The 19,563-nt window shown below is 42.1% G+C and overlaps 1 protein-coding gene across 2 annotated transcripts; it reads right to left on the reverse strand.

Moving 5' to 3' along the window:
* Positions 1-718: 718 nt before the first annotated feature.
* On the reverse strand, positions 719-16,042 carry MDM2 (MDM2 proto-oncogene). 2 transcript variants are annotated; one of them, XM_074161499.1, is made up of 11 exons: positions 15,920-16,042; positions 15,215-15,287; positions 12,998-13,072; positions 12,505-12,638; positions 12,297-12,346; positions 10,805-10,872; positions 10,554-10,647; positions 7,844-8,001; positions 6,679-6,834; positions 4,988-5,065; positions 719-3,484 (listed from the first exon to the last, which is right to left on the reverse strand). In XM_074161499.1, exons 2-11 carry the CDS (start codon positions 15,281-15,283, stop codon positions 2,921-2,923), a joined length of 1,446 nt encoding a protein of 481 aa, XP_074017600.1. In that variant the 5' UTR covers positions 15,284-15,287; positions 15,920-16,042; the 3' UTR covers positions 719-2,920. The 2 variants fall into 2 exon arrangements, with proteins under 2 accessions (XP_074017600.1, XP_074017591.1); XM_074161490.1 differs by having other exon boundaries at positions 7,844-8,004.
* Positions 16,043-19,563: the final 3,521 nt, after the last annotated feature.

The following is a 19,563-nucleotide window of genomic DNA, read 5'->3' on the forward strand; positions in this document are numbered from 1 at the left end:
TTGTTGGCTTCTGTGCTAAAACGTTGCTGACTTTCGTGCTGCCACCCAAGCCCATAAACGTATTTACAGGGTGACAGAGCAGGGTGACACCACCAGGCGGGGGTCACTGCCTGATTTACAGGGTGACAGAGCAGGGTGACACCACCAGACAGGCAACACCACCGCCCACCCACAGGCTCCCAGCACGGGGCCAGAGCTGAGGACTGCAGCCTTTTAGAGCCGCAGCATCACCTACACCCCCCCAAATCCCAGGCGTTTCCCATAGGAACGGGAATAGACACCCACACTTATTTGTAAGGCATGCTTTGGAGGGAAAAAAAACCCAACAAATAAACCCTCTAACGTTTTGCTAGAAGTTATTAAGATTAAGCCAGAAAATAGAATGGAAACCAAAGAATCCCTGTGACACAGGAGTTTGGCCACGGATGGAGAAATCAAAATTGCCCAGCACTATATGGAGCGGAGGGTACTTCCAGGGCTGTTTTCCACAACAGGAGACATGCTAAGGGAGTACGATTTTAGGCCATAAAAGGGAAAATTCATCATGATGCCATGTGCTCTCACTTCATCTTTTGCCAAAGCAGAAAGCATTAGTGGGAGATGAAATTGTTTCTGAAGAAAAATCCCAAAGCTGAGTGATTGTGATCAGCAAGGATCATTGCTCTGACTGTACATGCATTTTCGAGTGCTGAAATACTACTTTTTTTTTTTTTTTTTTAAATATGGAGCTCACTTAAGGGGACTGATTGGAAGAGAATGCCAAGAGCAGAATGGTACAACTTGTGCCAGCAGAACTGGGTAAGAAGAGCTGCTCTCCCAGGACAGCAGAGAAAGCATCACACTGAAAAAACGTGAGCCGTAAGAGATGAAGGAACGGACAAAGGTTTTTAAGTACAGTCCCCGTGTTACCGGTGCTCCTCAGTACACACCTCTACAGCTCCCTCTCGGCTGCAGATTCCAGACTGCGGTACGATCGCTGTTTGGTTCTGATCTGCATGTGCAATGGAAGAGCCTCTGCAAACTTCACTGCACTTAAGTTTATCAAATAAAAAACTAAAAAAAAAAAAAAGGAAGCAGTGCGAATTAAGCAGGTGGCCATCAATTAGAAGCATCCCTACTTGAAAAAAATAAGTAACTGCCCAAAGGACTTTTCTATCTTAGGCTGAAGGATTATCAAACCCCACGAAACCCGTGAAAGGTTTCTGCTGAGCAAAGAAGTTCAAGAACAGGTCTCTCCTGTAACAGCTCTACGTCCTTTTCCTAGGTAATTCCTCATATTCCAGGCATTTGCAGCCCTGATTTATGGACATTTTATACCAGAGTAACTATTCCAGCTCTGGCATGAAGGCAATTAAAGCAGTAAAACCCTCTGCACTAGCACACGGGCATCAACAGCTTCGTACTGATGTTGTTATGGAAGCTGTTTATCCCTGGCCTGCAGGATAGTAACAGTACAATTCCTGCATTTAGGCTACATCTTGGCACTCCCCTGACACTCAAGCTACTCATCTGCCATTCTCCATCGGGCAGCTGATCAGTAACCACCTGTAAAATGTAAAGGTGCTAAAAACATACGATTCCTCTTGTGATCTAGTTTTCCAAAGGAATACATACAACTCAGCGGTATGGAAACTCTCCGTCTGAAAAACAACCCATCCGAGTAATCTAACTGTACCCTGAAGATACCTTAGCTTATAGTCATGCTACGTACTCTGATCGCACCACGGAACTGAGCGGAGTACGCAGACTCCTTAATAAAGAAACTGCTAAGTTTCACAAAGCTTTTGACAAAGTGCAGTGAGGAGACAAGAGCTAAAAGCAGTAAAGGACAGGTCCGATGAGACCCATTTTGAGTTGGCCAAACACCTTGCAATGGATTTTCAGAATCCTTGTGATACAAACAGTGAAGCTGGAAAGATACAGAATTTCAAGAATGTTTATGTGAACTATAACTACAGAGCTTATTTTCTTCTGCAGATGCAGCTACCTGTTTTTCCTTACTATTTTTATTCAAGCAAAATGTAGTGATCAAGCTGCGTGCTATACTGCTGACGTCAAAAACGAGTGCAGAAAAAGAATATGACTGTCTCCAAATATTACCTGACTCGATATTGCATTTATCCTTCATTTATCTTGCCTGTTCAAGTTCTCTTCTCAAGCTGCTAAAATAATAACCAGGATAGTACAGACCTCCAAAGCCACAAAGCTTTTCAAAATTCAGTTTCTCAGGATGTTTAAGAGGTAACTGTAAGACTGAACTTGGATCAATGATCTCTCAGGACACACACAGCCCTGAAGCTTACAACTGCACACTATAAAACGCAGTACCTCTCTCGTTTCAAAAACCTTAAATTATTTTCTCTCACATCTTCCTCCACTTCCTGGTAAGATCTCCCCCACAATTTGGTTACTTAGAGGAATTTCAGTTTTGGGAATGAGGGAGACAAGATTCTATTTATTTATTTTATTGACTTATTTGGAGGGTTCTGATTGAGCCTGGTGTCTTCACCAGGCAACAGATACTGGAATCTGGAGAATCTTCTATGTTCTTAAGAGTAGGAACTCACATTAACGAACTCTTCCACATGTCTCCCCTCTCATAATCGTAGAATTTAGGGGTTTTAATGTGCGTACTTAATGCAGTAAACCAAATGTCACCAACTCATATGGAACATAAAACACTTGGAGAGGCAGGTAGTTTACAGGAATTGGTTACTTCTAGTGAGGGATTTAAAATCTTCATGTTGACCTAGGAATATTAGGCTAACCTCTTAACAACTCCAGAGCATTTATTTCAGCTTTTCATACCAAATGTAAAGAGACTCAAAATATTCATTTCTCAAGAAGCATACAAAAATAGTTTCTTGCTCTCTCAACCAGTTTACGAAGTTCCTTCTGCTGCTTTCCAGTCCCCATCCACCTAACTGAAATAAGTTAGCACAATCATTTGTATGGGCTGTCTGCACACCGGACAGGGTTTGTTCCTCTTCTTCAGCTTCCTCGCGCATGTAAAACACGACATGAGGTGTCCCGTTTTGCCATGTACTATGCAGCCATTTTTCGGTCTGCTCTGACATATGACACAGGGCTCTATGCTGGTAACGGGCAGGCTGGATTCCACGCTTTCCTCTTTGTCTTGCATTTCTCTTTTCTCAGGTTCCTTATAGTCCTCCTGACTGCTATAAAACATGCTGCTCGATGTCGATGGCTGAGAATAATCTTCACTTTCCTGGGACTCGGAAATCTGTACTGCTTTATCCTCATTCTCCTCCGCAGCTGGTTCTTTATCTTCAGTCATTTTCACTTTCTTGCAGTCAGGAACATCAAAACCTTCTTCAGACTCCAGGGGAGTTTCTGCTTTGCTCTTTTCCAATTTATCACTTTTTTCATCTGGAAGCCAGTCCTCACGAAGGGCCCAGCATCTGTGGCAATGTCGTGGTAGTGGAGGATTCATTTCACTACATTCGGGACACTTCCAATAATCCTTTGTGAATTAAAGGTTGGAACAGCTTAAGATACTTGGAATGCTTACCATTGCAGTATTCTATAAACAATTTATTACTGCCAAAATAACAGTTATCTTGAGCTATTGACTTGTTTATAATTTTAAAATTCCATTCAGTGTTTGGTCCCATTTTACAGTTCTAGATTAAAATGGTCTGATTTTTAAAGGACCCTCTGACTTTCTTCTTGCAGTAGATTTGTGAAATAAATAGACGTAGAACAAGAATGATTTATATTTCTTAGGCAAAACTGAAGAAACCAGACCACAAAAGTCTTCAGAGAACCTCATGAAAAACTTCTTTCTGATAAAAAGGTCACCATTCCCATTATTTTCAACAATAGACTTCTGAAATGGAAACTATTCCAGACTGAAGGGACATTTAAGCTGTGGGATGGTTAAGCTGCTGCTGGTCTGCAAAACGGCCGGGTGAGGGCACTCTGACACAGAATTACAAAGTAGAAAACATCGGGCACTGGCGGGGGGCAGGCAGGGAGGGCCACATCTCATAAACCACGGTCTCATTAAAAATACACTTCATTTTCAAGGAGAAAGACCTTTCTTAGAAATAATGCATGCCATAGGGGGAATAAAACCAAAACCAAGACAAAACTCATTTAGAAGATTCAAAGCGCTTTTTGTTTGAGTCCTGAATAACATCAGGTGACATCAAAAGCTTAGAAGACCAATTTTAAGTCCTAAAAATAACATACAGACATATTTTTCCACACATAAACAGTGCTATGTTTTTAGATAGTGGCAAACCATGTGTTTTACACACATAGCAAAGTCCCTCAGTCCTACAGACCATCAAGGGACTGGAACATTTCAGACAGTTTTGGACAACAGCTTTATTCAAGCTTCAACTGTGAAAAGCAAACATAAATAAAAAGATAAGACTGCGGTTTTGTTCTAGCATGTGCTTTTTTCACATGTCAAAATACAAATTCAATACAAACCTCTGAATTTGTTCCCACACTTCAAAAGTGGTCTCACAGAATTCAAAAAAAGCCTCAAATCTTTTTATTTTACAGTACTGTTCTGAAAACAGGTTTGCCTTCACGTCTGTATGCTACAGATTCCTTCATTCTGGTTGGACAATAAAACTAGATATTATGATTTATTGGAAGGTTTTTTTAAATATACATGACTAAAATTATTAATTTTTTTTGCATTTTGTGCAAAAAGTCATATTTAGGCTCCAAATAATTTCCTCCCATTAAGTCAGTGAAACTCTAAGTTAGCGTGGGGTTTTTTAACAGATTAGGAAGCTTACTAATTAAAAAAAAATTAAAAAAAAATCAAGATTCCTTAATAATCACATGTTCAATAATTAAAATATTGTCTTGGAATCTTCAAGCATATAAGGAAAAGTCAACTTAATTCTTAAAAAATTACTGGTAGCAATAAAATTTATCTGTACTCCTTGATCTACTGTCAGTTCACCCAGCTTATGAGGTTTTTGCCAGTGAAGTTGTTACTCACAGCTAGAGAAATCTCTGGATCTTCATCAAATGAATCAGCATCACTATCGTCATCCTGGTAAATAGTCAGCTGATATACCTGGTTTAAATTCAAAAATCGATGTGAGTTTGGGCATTTGATTAAGAAATCTGATAATTTTTTAATCTTACAGATTTTCAGATAAGTCTTTTAATCAAATGTATTAAGTAGTGTACATACATTCATTTACGCTAGCAAGTAACTCCACAAAATCTGATGACTGATTTGAGGGGAAAGAATTCTGTTCACACTTGTAACACAGCTGGAAGAAAAATGTAGACTGGACAGACAGAAGGTACCACTTTCTAGAGTAGAGGTGATGCTTCCCCTCTGCTCAACACTGGTCAGGCTGGAGCACTGTGTCCAGCTCCGGGCTCCCCAGTACGAGAGATGTGGAGCTTCTGGATAGAGTCCAGCAAAGCGCCAGTGACATTATTAAGGGATTGGAGGAGCTCTCACATGAGGAAAGGCTGAGATCACTGGGACCATTCAGCCTGGAGAAGAGAAGGCTCGGGGGGGGTCTTATCAATGTGTACCTGAAAGAAGGGTGTAAAGACGACAGAGCCAAGCTCTTTCCAGTGGTGTCCACTGACACAATAAGAGGAAACTGGCATAAATTAAAACATAGGAGGTTCCATCTGAATGTCAGGAGACACTTTTTTACTGTGAGGGTGACCAAGCACAGGCACAGGCTGCCCTGAGCAGCTGCGGAGCCTCCATCCTCGAAGATATTCAAGAGTTGTCTGGACACAGTCTTGGGCAATCAGCTCTGCTTGAGCCAGGAGGGGTGGCTCCTGAGCCACCTTGAGGCCCCCTCCAACCTCAACCAGTCTGCAATTCTCAACACTACTGTTGGGAGCAGGGGCACACCTGAATCCTTTCTTCCTCCAAATCACTGTCTTATCTCAGGGTGCAGCTCTGCAGCACTATAACCCGGTGTACATCAGGACAGTCAGTCCCATTCAACCTCTCAAGTATCACAGTCATGTATGCCCCCGGCGAATTCTGCCTCTGGTACTTACTCAATCTTGCCATGAGCTGATTGCTGACTCTCTGCTTTGAAGTAACAGAAAACTAACTCAGAAAAAAAAAAAATTCCCACTTCATTCCTAACATTCCATGTATCTAGAGCTTTTGAAAATGACGGTAATCACAATGTTACTGTCTTCTTGCCTCCCAAAGAAAATGTTTAAAATTGAGTTTCAGTATCTCTATGAAACATTTATATTCATGGAAGCAAACGATTCAGAACTATATCCCTTTGCAAAGAGTTACTCAGAAAGTTTCCATTCAGTATCAGAAGTGTTGTCATAGCTCAGCGCATACTTCTGTAATTTAAAATGTAGGAACAGACTCCCAAGTACACATGCTGCCATCGACTCCAACAGCCTGTGAGTGAAGTTAAACAGAGACTTTTCCAGACTGTCAAGAGTCTAGGGAAAGTCTTAGCGCTGTTCCAGTTACTGCCTGGTGCGTGTATGATGGTGACCCAACTGCACACGCATGTAAATTGATTTAACAGAGTGCAGTTTGTCACATAGCACACACAGTCCTGAAATAAACCTGAAGAGTTACTTCTTCTTGTTAGAATCTCAACATGAAGTATTCCTGTAAGTGTCCTTTGCCCTCTCAATCCCCAAGTCAAAAAAATCCCAAACAAAACAAATATATACCTCATCATCTTCATCTGTGAGCTCCTGCCCTTCTTCATTATGGCTATAATCTTCTGAATAAATAGACTCAACTTCAAACTCTACACTGAACTGGTCTGAAACAGAACTGTGGTCAAACCAATCAGAGTTTTCACTTAACGAACTGGCATCAAGATCCTGAAAAAAAAAGAGAAAGAAAGGACACATTAAACCTCACTAGTCCATAATCGAACCTCACTAGTCCATATCCATACCCATTACTATTAAGATAGCTCGTAAGATAAAACCAAACTACTTAGTTTAATTAGCTGTGGAAGAGATAAGACCAGCTGCTGTTAGAACATCTTTTATGAGACAAATTAGTTATAGGTGGGTAAAAACAAAGCTAGATCTGAAAGCCTTTTGACAGCTCTGTAATAGAAGCTCCAATCAACCTACAGCCAGCTTGCAGACTGCTGCTACTATTTCACAAAGGCTCTCCTAGAAAGTGAAAGAACAGATGCTGTCTTTTGTCTGCGTGCCATTAATTTTTCTACTCTCATCAACTTTTTTTAACCACAGCTTGAGACAGCGGCTAAACAATTATAAAGTAGCAAAAGTGAAGATGCAGTATTAGTTCTGTCAATTCAAAATACAGTATATGTCTAGGAATGCTGTTAGTTTAGCTCTTTGTGACTTAACCTAAGCACAGATAATTTGCCTCACTGCTGAAAACAACAATAGAAGACAGTAAGAGTCTGGAGAATGACTACAGTGTTATCACCAGGGCACTACCATGTACAGTTACTGAAGCTGTACTGGAACTACCGGATGCCCAGAAGCACCCACTATTCTGCGTTTTGGAACATCTGTGACTGCTTTTCTTCTCTTAGCATTCTATGAAATACTTATTAAACATAAAATATATCTGGCATTTTTTCAATACTGTGCCAAGCAATAAGAATCTGTTTTTTAAAGAATATCCAGAGTTAGTCTTTTAAAAAAAAAAGATCACTTCGCCTTTGTCAGCAGATCGATGAAAGACCCCACTCCACCCACACACCAACTTTTCTTTCAGCCCTTTTCTTTCCTCAGACCCCACTGAAGGCACTGCTGCTTTTAATTAAGAACATAATCTTCTAAAACATGTATTTGCACTTGTGGTATCTGCAGAATTGGTACCATGAAAATATAGATTTTGACTTACAGGAATGGAAAGAGAATCTGTTGAATCGCTGCTATTGCTTCTTTCACGGCACAGACCACTGACTACACACCATGAGAGACTTTCATCAAACGTCAACGAAATGCTGTCTGACTTGTGTCGTTTTCTTCTGTCACTATGCAGATCATCTGAAGAATTTTCTTCTGGGCACATTCAAGAATTTTTATTACTCCATCTATGCAATGCGCAGTTTTGAATATTCCTAACAGACGCTTAAAATGTAGTTTACTTATACAGCAATTCAAGAAAAACAATGTCATTCAGTATTATTTTATGGGGAAAAATGTAAAGGCACCAAAAACTTTTTTAAAAAAGACACAGTAACACTGGGAAACATTAAAGTGTGAAACATTCCTGAAACCAGTATTTCAGGGGCTGGTTTTCCCGACTTGTCCCATCAGTACAACTTGTAAATGGCAGTCCCCACATGCAGGAAATAAAATAACTGCGAATTTGGAAGCATCTTTACTCCACTTCACACATGACACGTTAAACCCCTCCTAATTTTAAGGAACACAGATTGGATCTTAATTGTCCGAGCTCCCTCTACAGTCAGTAGACAGCAAGGCACTTTCAAGAGGGCTTCTTAGTCCACCACAGAATTTGCAGGGAGACAGAGGAAATAGTTCACATGTCACATTCATACAAGGACCTCATGGTAGGCAAGATAAGTTCAGGTTCAAGTTTCCGATACCTCAACAAATTTATCAGTTAATAGTTCCACTATATGTAACAGTATTTACTTGGCTGGATTTTTGTAACAAACCATTTTGACTTTCACCACACACTAGCAAGAAAATCTTCAAGGCATACTATGTAAAAACAGAACCCTGGAAGCATTGCTTTAAGCTGTGCTTACTAAATATGCTTGGTTTGAAGGCCAAAAGACAGCGCTTTTCATATATGTCATGCTTTGAAACAACCACCTACAGCAGCATAAGGAGTAGGGGGGCAGCATTTCAGGGGTAGATAAGTAATAATTCAGCTCCGCTGACTTTTAAAGTGTTTGGTAAGAAACAATTTTATTTAAAAAATGTTGCAAAAGTCAGTATGTAAGCGCAGTGGAGTGAAAACCCCCCAGGAGGCCTGACAACTTGGTTCAACAGACCTCGGTAAGAGCCCGCTGCCCCCCTACAGGTGCCTTTTGCACCCTCTATTGCCCAGCCTCTCCCTTGCCTTGCACAACACGCCCTGACAATCCATGAGTCTTCATGTCTTGAATCTTTCATTGTAAAAGAAAAGAGAACAAAACACTTGTACATACTTTGAGACTTCTCTTACTTTCCCTTGGTGCTTCTTGGCTCAGCCCCTCTCTTTTCTTTTTTCCGCCCTGAGAGCCCCACCAAATTTGGTGCCCCCAGGCCCAAGGGTTGCTCCTGTCCATCGTTGTCCTCATTTAGTTGTCATGGCTCCATGCTGTACTGATACTGTATCACCACAAGGTTTCTATACACTATGTAAGCGGCTCCAAAGGAGCCGCTACCATCCCAATTTAACAAGAATAGTTGTTTAAAAGGAAGATTTCCTATAAATTAGAAAGAAAGTGTATATAAAAACACTATATTAAAAGAACTTTTAAGGTTGTAACAAACTAATAAAAGGATGCAAAGACAGAGTTAAAAATCAAACCTACAATAAGTAAGCATAACACAGGACCTTATGTGCTCTGGGTCATGCCTAAATATTACAGGTTATGATGTTTAACTGAGACTTTCCAGCCTTTCACCAGTTTTTGTTACAACATTAAAACGTTCTTTTAATTTAGTGCAAACCGCTCAGCAACGCAGCACAGTTTTTGGACTGACTAACATAACAGTGGCCTATGATGAATACAAAAAAATACTACACAAAAGCTGAGGAACTGAAAAAAAATGTTCCTGAGCAACTGAAGAAAATAAAGTTCTATGCAGCGACAGATTATCACTGCACAGGTAATTACAACCGTCAAGTCACGAGGTCACAGAAGTAAGTGATGGAACAAACTAATGTTAAGAAATTCCACAGAACAGTATTTAAGTAGAACTGTAGAGAACACTTCCATTGGGAAATTTATTATGCTGTCCAGTTTGTTTTTAGCTAATTATCAGAAGAAACATAAGAAACATTGCACGTTTTGAAAATTTGTTTGCCGCTGATTGTTGAATAACCACAGTAAAGAGAAAGAGGAGACAAATATGATGTCACCAGACGTTTTAAGAAGCGCTTAATGAATGGTCAGGTACCTAAGCATCCCAAATCATCCTGTGTTACTACCAGACCTTTGACATCTACCACCAATTGAAATCCAATGAAAACTGCTTTTAGAGAGCAAACAAAATGTAAAATGTCATGCATATCTACAGAGGGAACTGAAATGAATTTGACTGCTACAGTCTACTGCAAACAAGAATGTTCTCATCCTGAAGAAAACACAACTGATTAAGTTCTGCTGATGTGAACAAGTTTAATAGCTCTGTGGAACAAGTTATTCCATCATCTTACTAACAGTTCTAGAGATCCAAACAGTAACATGACACTGGGGCGATGCAAGGAATTGTGTAATTCTTCCAGACCAAACATCTTGTTTTAGATAAGCAGAGAAACATGAATAGTATTTGTCAGCATCTTTCAAAGCCAGTAAGGCAACAAAATGTACTTTTTTTTCCTAAGTGGCCATGCTACTGAGAGTTCTGCATCATGAATCTGCACGTACCAGATTCACTGTGTGTTCTCCTCCTAGAAGATGTAGTCGGTCGGGAAGTCCCGTTTGATGAAGTCTGCTTCTCTTCTAACTCCTGCATAGATTCCTGGTTAACAGAAACACTGAGTAAGCCTGAGCATGAATATGAAGTAAAAGGCTAAAATCAACTAACTGCATCTAAACCACTGGCACTATAATGCAAAACTAAACAGAATTTACATTTCAGAACACACATTTAAAAAAAAAAAAAAAAAAAAAATCACCTTTAGAACATTTTCTCCTTCAAGCTGAAATCTGTCATCATCCTCAGGTGTGTCAGCAAGCGCAGAGTCTGAAACCAAACCAAACCAAAAAAAATGTAATACAGCACAGTAGAAAAAGTTGATTTCAGGCTCAAGAACATTACAGTAAAAACAAGGGAGAGAAGTTAAATGCCTTAACTAATCACTTAAGCTGAAGTTAACACCACATTTACAAAGCATTTGTATGCTTGTGCATACAAACACAGCATTTGTATGTTTGTGCATACAAACACAGCATTTACAAAGTAAATTCTCAACAGAACTTAATATCCAGACATTTTGCAACACTGGAAAGAACAACCCCATTTGTTTGCTTTTCAGGTGAGTGCAGTACTTTCCCTGTAACATTACTGAAGCGGGAAAGTGGTGAGGAAGAAGAAGTCTCGACCACAAAATAACTCAGAATTTTATTACAAATGCCTTCACATGAAGGCTATGCATTAGCTGGGATTCTGCAGATACGAAGAATATAGGCAGGAAATATTTTACACTTTTTCCTCTCCAGAGCATATTTTACTAGCAATCATCTTATGGGAACACTGAATTAAAAAGACATCATATAGAAAAAAAAAAAGCACAACATGTTGTTAATTATATATGCTTACGATCAGAAAGACCCTGAATTAATAAATTCTCTTTCAAGAAAGAACTTGAGAGCTAATTTAAGTTGGCAAGCATAACAATAAGGGATAATAAAGAGCATGTTTCCCATCTTCAGCAGCTGAACACTTGCCTTTAAGAAAAATCAGAAACAAAGGGTGTCTTAATATGGATTTAGAAGCCAATTTACAAAATGGCTTCTGCTGTTTAACTTGTTTCACTCCTTGCATTAGTCAAAAATTAGTTATATTGAGCATTTTTATACTGTAAAAAATGACTGCATGTAACAATTCTGCATTTATGGGAATGCAGTTACCACAAAGTTACCATAAAGCTACTTTTTTAAGTATACAGAGCTTTTAAAAGAGGACCCAGTGCAGCTGAGGGTGACTAGTTCTAAATGTACTCCACATTCTGTTTTAAAAGTTAAAACAGAACACTAACAGAAAGAATAAAAAGCATTTGCCCTGACTTTATTGCTAGCAACTTCAAGAAGCTAATTTTTGATGTTAAAACTTTTTATGCTGTCGAGGGCTTTATCTGTAAGAAAGACAAGCAAACGACTAATTTTTCAATTTATTTCTCTTTGTGTTCAGCTCTGATCGTGCTTGTTCTGGTTCTAGTCCAATAAAATTAGCCAAATGCTGTTCAGATTTTTATTTTTTTCTCCCCCAGAAGAAACAGTGTTTGCTTTGCTTCACTATTTATGATTGTTCTGGACAGTAGCTTGTAACACCAAATACCTAACTATGGAGAGATCGTTCCTGATCACTACATGCAAGATGCACGAATGTAAGTTATATTTTCCCTACTTCTCTTTCCCAAAACAAAAGGCCCTCCCAAACTAGCTTACCTTGATGATTGATTGCTATCAGATTTCTGGAAATCATTGAATATAGTCTCCTTAGATGGGGATAAAGAAAGAGATGTTGCAAGTTAGCTACACATAATTATAAAAGAGAGCTTACCATCTTTGAAGACGCCAAGAGTTAAAAAAGGCCATACGCGTTATGTTCTCCACTATTTCACAACCAGACTCTCAGAAAAAAATCCCATTTTACCTGTGTTCTTTTACTGAAAAGCTTGTTACTCCAAATAAATCCCCCAGGAGATCATTTGCACAGTGTACAATATGTTGCTGTCTTTCATCATATAATTGTTTAGACATAATATATTGTCCAAGATAGAATATTACCTGCAAAATAAATGACATACACAGACATTAAATACCCAGGTTCTGTTGCTTCAAGTTTAAGAGAAAAGACATCAAATTCATTAGGATTTGAACTTCTAACATTGATTGCTTATAACTCCCTTTGAGTTGTGATTTTCATCTATCATTCTCCAAGTACTCTGCTATTCTACTGACCACAGCATACTTCTGTTCAGATTTTGAGAAAGTTGCTTAAATGCCACCTAACAAGTCAGCAGGAGAATAAAAACACCACCTTGTCTCAGTATCTTCTACATAACCTGTGAACTACACTGCCCCTTATTCACCCAAAACAAAAGAACAATCTATCTGTATTCACTGCAATCTTTAAAAGTTCTCACCTCCTTCATAGTAAAAGTGTCCTTTTCTGCACCAGCTAACTTTAATAACTTCAACAATAGTGGTTTTGGTTTAACCTGTGTGGGGAAGAAGAAAAACAGCACACATCAATTATTTGCCAAACAAAACACTATGTATACAGGTTAGCTTCCTCCTTCTTTATTAGTCTGATACACACACTGAGAATTTTAGTATGATTGGATTTGCATTATTTTCTTTTAACTTTGCAAAGTGAAAAACTTGGATGTGGGTAGGTTTTAATGTAGTTGTATGTGTGTGTATCTCAGCTCAAACCTCAATCTCTCACTGGTACATACAGATTCCTCTCCTTGAGCTACAGGATTCATTTGGTGGTTTCACGTACAGGGCTGGGTCCTGGGGAATCCCAGTTCACTCCTTGAGTCATTACAGTGACTCCCAAAGAGGAGGGAGGAAGGCAAACGGATCTTGTGACTATCTGTCAGGTTCAGACTGCAAGTTACGAAGTATAACACTGGTCCACCTCTTTCCTAGTCTCTTCCTGTGACAGTTTCTGCACCTGTGGTTTTGCATTTGCCAGCTGGGCTGCTTTACCTCTGAAGACTGGTTTGTTTGTTTGTAGGGTGTTTCTGTATATGGAATAAGCACACTCTGTCCTTTCTGTCCTATTTCAATCACTCCTACCTTCAATGGCCTCCCACCCCCTCATTGTGCCAGCAGAGTTATATCTGCAGCCAGTCTATGACAACTTCTGAAGTAGAGGATGGAAAAGTTAAAAAAAAAAATTACTTCCGCGCCCTTTTTTCTTTTCCTTTCCTCTTCTGGTCAGAGCAGTGTCTGGATCCCATTCACAGCACTGTTCCACAAACAGCTGTGCCAGCACCAGTGCAGGACATGAGAACAAGCTGCAGGGGATGCCACAACGGCAAAGAAAATGCCCATGGAGGCACTGGAGTTCCAGTGCAGTATATTCTAGTATTGCCACTTTTAAGAACAGCATAACCACTCTAAGAACAGGATAAAATTTAGCTATCCTAATGCATTCCCTAAAATAAGAAAAAATAATATAGAAAAGAAACATTTTATAGGAAAGTACAAGTAAAATATCATGAGCATGATATCAATGCTTAAGGGAAGGGGGGGGACTTGCCTACATTCTTTTTCAAGTATCTGCTAAAACCAACGTTAAGTTTTAGTGCTAACTAGAGATTAGTTGCAGGAATCACACATCATGAAAAAAAACCCAAGCTTGTGGACAATGTTAGATTTTATTTACCCCTCCCTAAGGGATGAATTATTTAGAGCATGCAGTGTATATTACAGTTTCATAAAGGAAGCAAAGAGTAACTTATTAAACTACTGACAGCCAAGCATAGGAAGGCAAAACAGTTTTCAGATCTCCGCATCCACAACTAGATCCATGGGTTCAGATCCTTTTACTCCCCCAGCCCTCTTTTCCCGACTCCTGCAAGTATAAAGTTCTTCTGCCACGCAGATGTGACAGCAGAGGGTAGCATCACATTATGATCTTACAAAAACAAATGGAAAAAAAAAAAAAAATCAACTTTGAAGAGTCTGCTGTTATTTTGCTTTTTTGAAGTTCTATCAATCTACACTTTTAAGTTTTAGCCTTGTACAAAGAGGCACATAGTTAAACCGTCATTGCACATGTGCCAATTTTAACTCGCTTCCATCCTCAGGAAAACTTACACAGAAAAACCAGCAGAACTGTCACTGTATCATGGAAAGCCTGGGTATGCAAAGCCACAAACACAAACGAAGACTCTTATTACAACTTGCTTATGAATTCCAATAGAGGAGAAAGTGAAAATGCCAAATTCAGAAAATCTTCAGTTGTAACGACAGGATTATTTCACAACCAGTGTGTGTTTTGCACAAAAGAGATCTTCCACAACTCTTCCGTTATGAACGGAACAATTCCCACCACGAAATACTTAACATGATCAAATCAGACCTTAAGATCCCTTTTATTAAAAGAAAGCAACCTGACCATCAAAGGTCTCCAGGAAACAGTCTAGACCTAAACCATCACCCTCAACTCTCAAACACGATCGAGAAACATTTGCTTCACAATTACAGGATCAAAGACAGACCATCTTCACCGGATTTCCTGCCTTTTCTCTAACAATCGCTCGCTGAGCAAAGCAGCCCTTCTGAATTAGCAAATAAAAACTCTGCAAAAAGCATAAAAAACTTGAGCATCCACCAGAGCTACTGACCAGTGCCTCTTGCTCCGAAGCGGTGACAGAAGCAGCATCCGTCAGGGAGGACATCTTGGTATTGCACATTTGCCTGAAAACAAGGGAAGAACAACCTCAAAACGTCGAACACAGCTACACAACCCGGGTTCGCCCGCCCCCCCGGGACAGAGAGACCCCCGGGGCGGGCTCAGGGCCGCGCTCCGCCACCCTAGCGGTGCCCACTCACCTCGCTGCCCTGGTCCAACCCACACGCCGGACTCCGGCGGCGGGTAACTGGGCTGAGTCGGGCCGGGCCAGGCTGGGCCTTATATAGCGCTGCCAAGAGGAGGCAAGTCGGGGCATAGTTCCTCCGCTGGCCGCGGCCCGACATGCCTGAGCATGACCAGCAGCGGCGGCGTTGCCGAGTCACCGCGGGGGGGGGGGAGGGGCGGCGACGACGACGCTGACTCACCACTGCCGCCAGAACCGGGGGATGGGAGGGGACGGCGTTGTGGATAAACAACCCCGTCCCGGCGCTCTCCCCCCGCGCCCCCGCGCAGGCCTCACTCCAGCCTCCGCAGGCGGAAAACGCGGCGCTCCCCTCAGCGCCGCACCCCGAGGAAGTCTCTCTCCCGCCGCGCCTCAGCCGCCCTTCCCCCGGCACCCAGGCCCGCCCTGCGCGAAAAGCGAGCCCCGAGCCACCCTTCAGCCCCTGCCCCGAGCCAGCCGGGATCCCCCACGCACCACCAGCTGCGCCCGCTCCGCTGCCCGGCCCGCGGAGGACCGGGGGAGGGCGGGGGGTGAGGCCCTACCACGCCGCAGCGCGGTCCGAGCCCCGCGCCGCCATTTTGGCCGCCCCTTGGTCTGGTCTCCCCGGCGCCCCCTAACGGCCGCGGGGCAACGGCCGCGCCGCGCGCAGGTAGTGGGGCAACGGCCGCGGGCCTGAGGCGACGCCTGACAGCCGGGCGGCAGAGGGCCGTGCTGGGCGGCCGGCCCGCCCGTCCGCGGGGCGTTACAGGGTGGAGAACCAGAGCCTGGAGCATCGAGCGGAACGGAAAAGCGGTGCCCGGGCCGAGGGACAAACAGGGCAAAGGCCCAGTGGGAGCCCGCCCTGCGAGAGCTGCGCTGAGGGGCAGCGGGAGGCTGGAGGCTGGGGCTCTGCTTTGCTGGCGGCTTTCTGTTTTGTCGTTTGCGTCCCTCCTCTTGTCCATCGTCCCTTTTATCCCTTACAGACTGTGTTTACAGCCACTCCATGAAAACCGTCGGGTTGTAGTAAACAAAACATGTTGTGGCTTGTGGACGTGAAGCATTGAGGAGACACAGCTGTAAGAGCAGGGCTTGTTGCTGGCAGCAAGCCTCAAATAGTATAAATGTTCCCTACAGATCCTCACTTCTACTAAAAATTTAACAAACTCTTTGTTTGCAGGCAGACGTTGAACATCTCCCTGACTTCCCCTCAGACACAGCCAGCAGTTCTGAGGCGCAGTCCTGCCCTCACAGGGCAAGGCCGTGCAGCCCCCACCAGTGGCAGCCTTGCGGGCGCCCCGCTTTGCAAGCTCTGGTTCTGAGCCATCAGACCTCGTTTGGGGATAAGAAGCTTTAAGAATTCTGATGACAACCTTGTACTTACTTAAATCCAGCTGCAGCATATGTTATTGATAGAAAACTTTATTATGTCAGTTTATTTCGAGGTAAATAAAGGCAGAGGCTCTTACAGTCCACGTAAATTCAGGGACACAATAATAAAAGTATTGGTTGCCTGGCTAATAGGTAATGACACCTTTGAGTACCAGTTTGATTCGCAGTGCTCATTTGTGCCTTTTGTTTTTTTTTTTCACTGATATTTAGGAGAGGAGATTAGGAGAAAACTACATCCAAAGAGAATCGGATGCTGCTGCTGTCCCAAAGCAGGGTTGTTTACCTGGTGTGCAAGACACCATATTGTCCTATATGCCTGTCATCTCCCATTCTATAATTTTGAATATCTTTTAAGTGTAGGGCATTTGCAAGTATGTTATTTTGTTAGGTACTTATTAATTGCTACACTTAACTAGAACTGGTTAGTTTTCAGTCTGACTCCCTTTTCTAATTCTGTTTTTTTCTTTGCCCGTGGTAACATTTTGAAGTTGTATTTGAATAGCGAAAAGATTTGTTAGAGAACATGAGTGCTGCAGATAGTGTTTAAAGATATGCTAGAGCAGAGTGAGCATAATGCTAATTTTCCATGACAACTAACTTGTCCAAACAAACAGCGGATAACTGCCTGGACTTGTCCGTTGGCCAAATACAGACTCTCAGCAACTGTGGCACCTTGTGAAAATTCCAGCAGTGGTTTAAACCTAGATATTTGTGTGATGATGGATTTTCAAGACGAGCTTGTTATCCCTCTAGAGCATAAAGCTCAAGGTCTAGTGAGGGAGAGCCAAGAAGCTGCCAGAATTTTGCAAAGCGTGCTCACCTCCTGTTAGCACCGGCATTTCAAGGCAAAGAGAAATCTGGTTTAAGTAAGTGGAGTGTCCTTCCACTGGCGAAGTCAGATATCTGCTTGTTTTCACCCAGCACCCCCAGTTCTTGAGATCCTTAGCTTTGGAGAAAATTACATCCATACAAAAATGCAAGAGGATAGAACGGAATGTCTGTAACGCTGAACAGCAGTATTATCGATGCTCAATCTTGTCCTGATGTGGCATGAAAACTATTCAGTTCCTGTACAAAATGCATTATACTGAACTGAAGCAAAACAAAAATAGAGTGTCTGGGTCGTTCTCCCCCAAATACATCATGTTATTGAACCTTGTCTTAAGCACAGTATCATTTTGCTAAGGCTGTGTGGAAATGAAGGTACTTTTAAAATTAGCAATAAATTTTCTACAGTCCAAGACTTACCAAAGTGGTAACTGTGACTCTTTTTCCACTTCTCAACCAATAAATGTCTTGTGACCAATGACTTTGAGATTAAATTCAGATCCTTTAAATAGTAACTTCCCTTACCGATTCATTAACTGCTAAGGATTAAAAAAAACCCAGTTTCTGTAGAATTTTTATCAGTCTTCAAGGACAATCTTATCTCTTTCCCCAGACAGACTAATCTCAAGTAAGGGGGGGGCTGTGAGTAGGTAAAACAGGCTGGCTGTGCTTGCTTAGGCAGAGAAGGGGGATATTTTCTGACATGCTTTATATTTCTGGAGAAGTATAATTAAAAAGTTTTACTTGAAGGGTGAGTAATAAGCTTGAATAGTTATGAGAGCTGATTTCCCTTCTATTTCAAGGCTGTAAAAAGAAAAGGAGACATCGCTACGGCAAGGCCCTAAATACCTGTGTACTTTTTTTTATAACATTACAGAAATTATCTGGAGCAGATGTAGCCCAACTGCCTTAACTGGAGATACCCATTGTGGTTAACTGACGTGGTATGAGACCCTTTTTAATATAAATGCAGGTTCTAACTGTAGCCATTTCGTTGTTTAATGCTTGAAAGCTCTATTTTCTGAGATGGATCTGGTCTACCTGTAGGCCGTGTGCCGGAGGGAAAACGGGTTGCTATGCTGCAGGGGTGCCTTACGTTGCGCTGATGCGTCCTTTCCGAAGCCTTAGGCTGCGTCTCTTAGCGGGACACGGGGCTGTCACCAGTCCTGTGCTGCAGGTGGCCAGAGAAAAGGACAGAGGAAAAAAGATGCTGAAACGAAGCTGGGGCACGTGCGGCTGAGCGGGGGCTTTCTGCCAGGCCTGTCTGCTGCTGCCCTGACCCCGCACCCCAGGCAGCGGGTCAGTACACTTCTGTACAAATGCAAGAGAAAGAATTTTGTTGCTTTCTTGGTGTTCCTGCTTTGTTGTATAAGAAAAAGCACACTGATAAGAAGTCCTCATGCCAGCCATAGCACATTCGGTTCAGAGAACTTAGGCTTCGTAAGCTAAGACCTATCCCAATGGAGGGGGTCTGTCTGTACCACCACCAGAGACTTCTTACTATAAACGACACCCGAATTCTACTAAATGAAAAGGGGTTGCAGCCTTCCTGGGGGCAATTTGGAACACGCAGTAATGACAAGCAGGAGTCAAGGGCAAGGCTCGTAGCAGCAGTGGGAACGCAAAGACCACATGCGGTACTATTGCAGCTATTTGACAGGGAACACTTGGCCTGTGCTTTGCTGTTACAGCTGAACAGCCTGGTGCTTTGCTGTTAAACTTGTGTTTTCCTGGTGTGCAGGAGCTGTGTCTTTGGCCTGCCCAGAGCTGCACAGCCCATCCCCTCAGTCCCAGCTGCTCTGTGGACTGGGTGGCATGGCAGGCGTTCTGCAGCTTCACCGGTGTGCGCACCCTGGGCTCAACTACGGCACCTATTTTATGGGTGCTTTGTATACAAGATCAGCAGTTTCTCACATTTCCAT

This window comes from Numenius arquata, chromosome 2 (genome assembly GCF_964106895.1).
Source record: "Numenius arquata chromosome 2, bNumArq3.hap1.1, whole genome shotgun sequence".
Taxonomy (NCBI): domain Eukaryota; kingdom Metazoa; phylum Chordata; class Aves; order Charadriiformes; family Scolopacidae; genus Numenius; species Numenius arquata.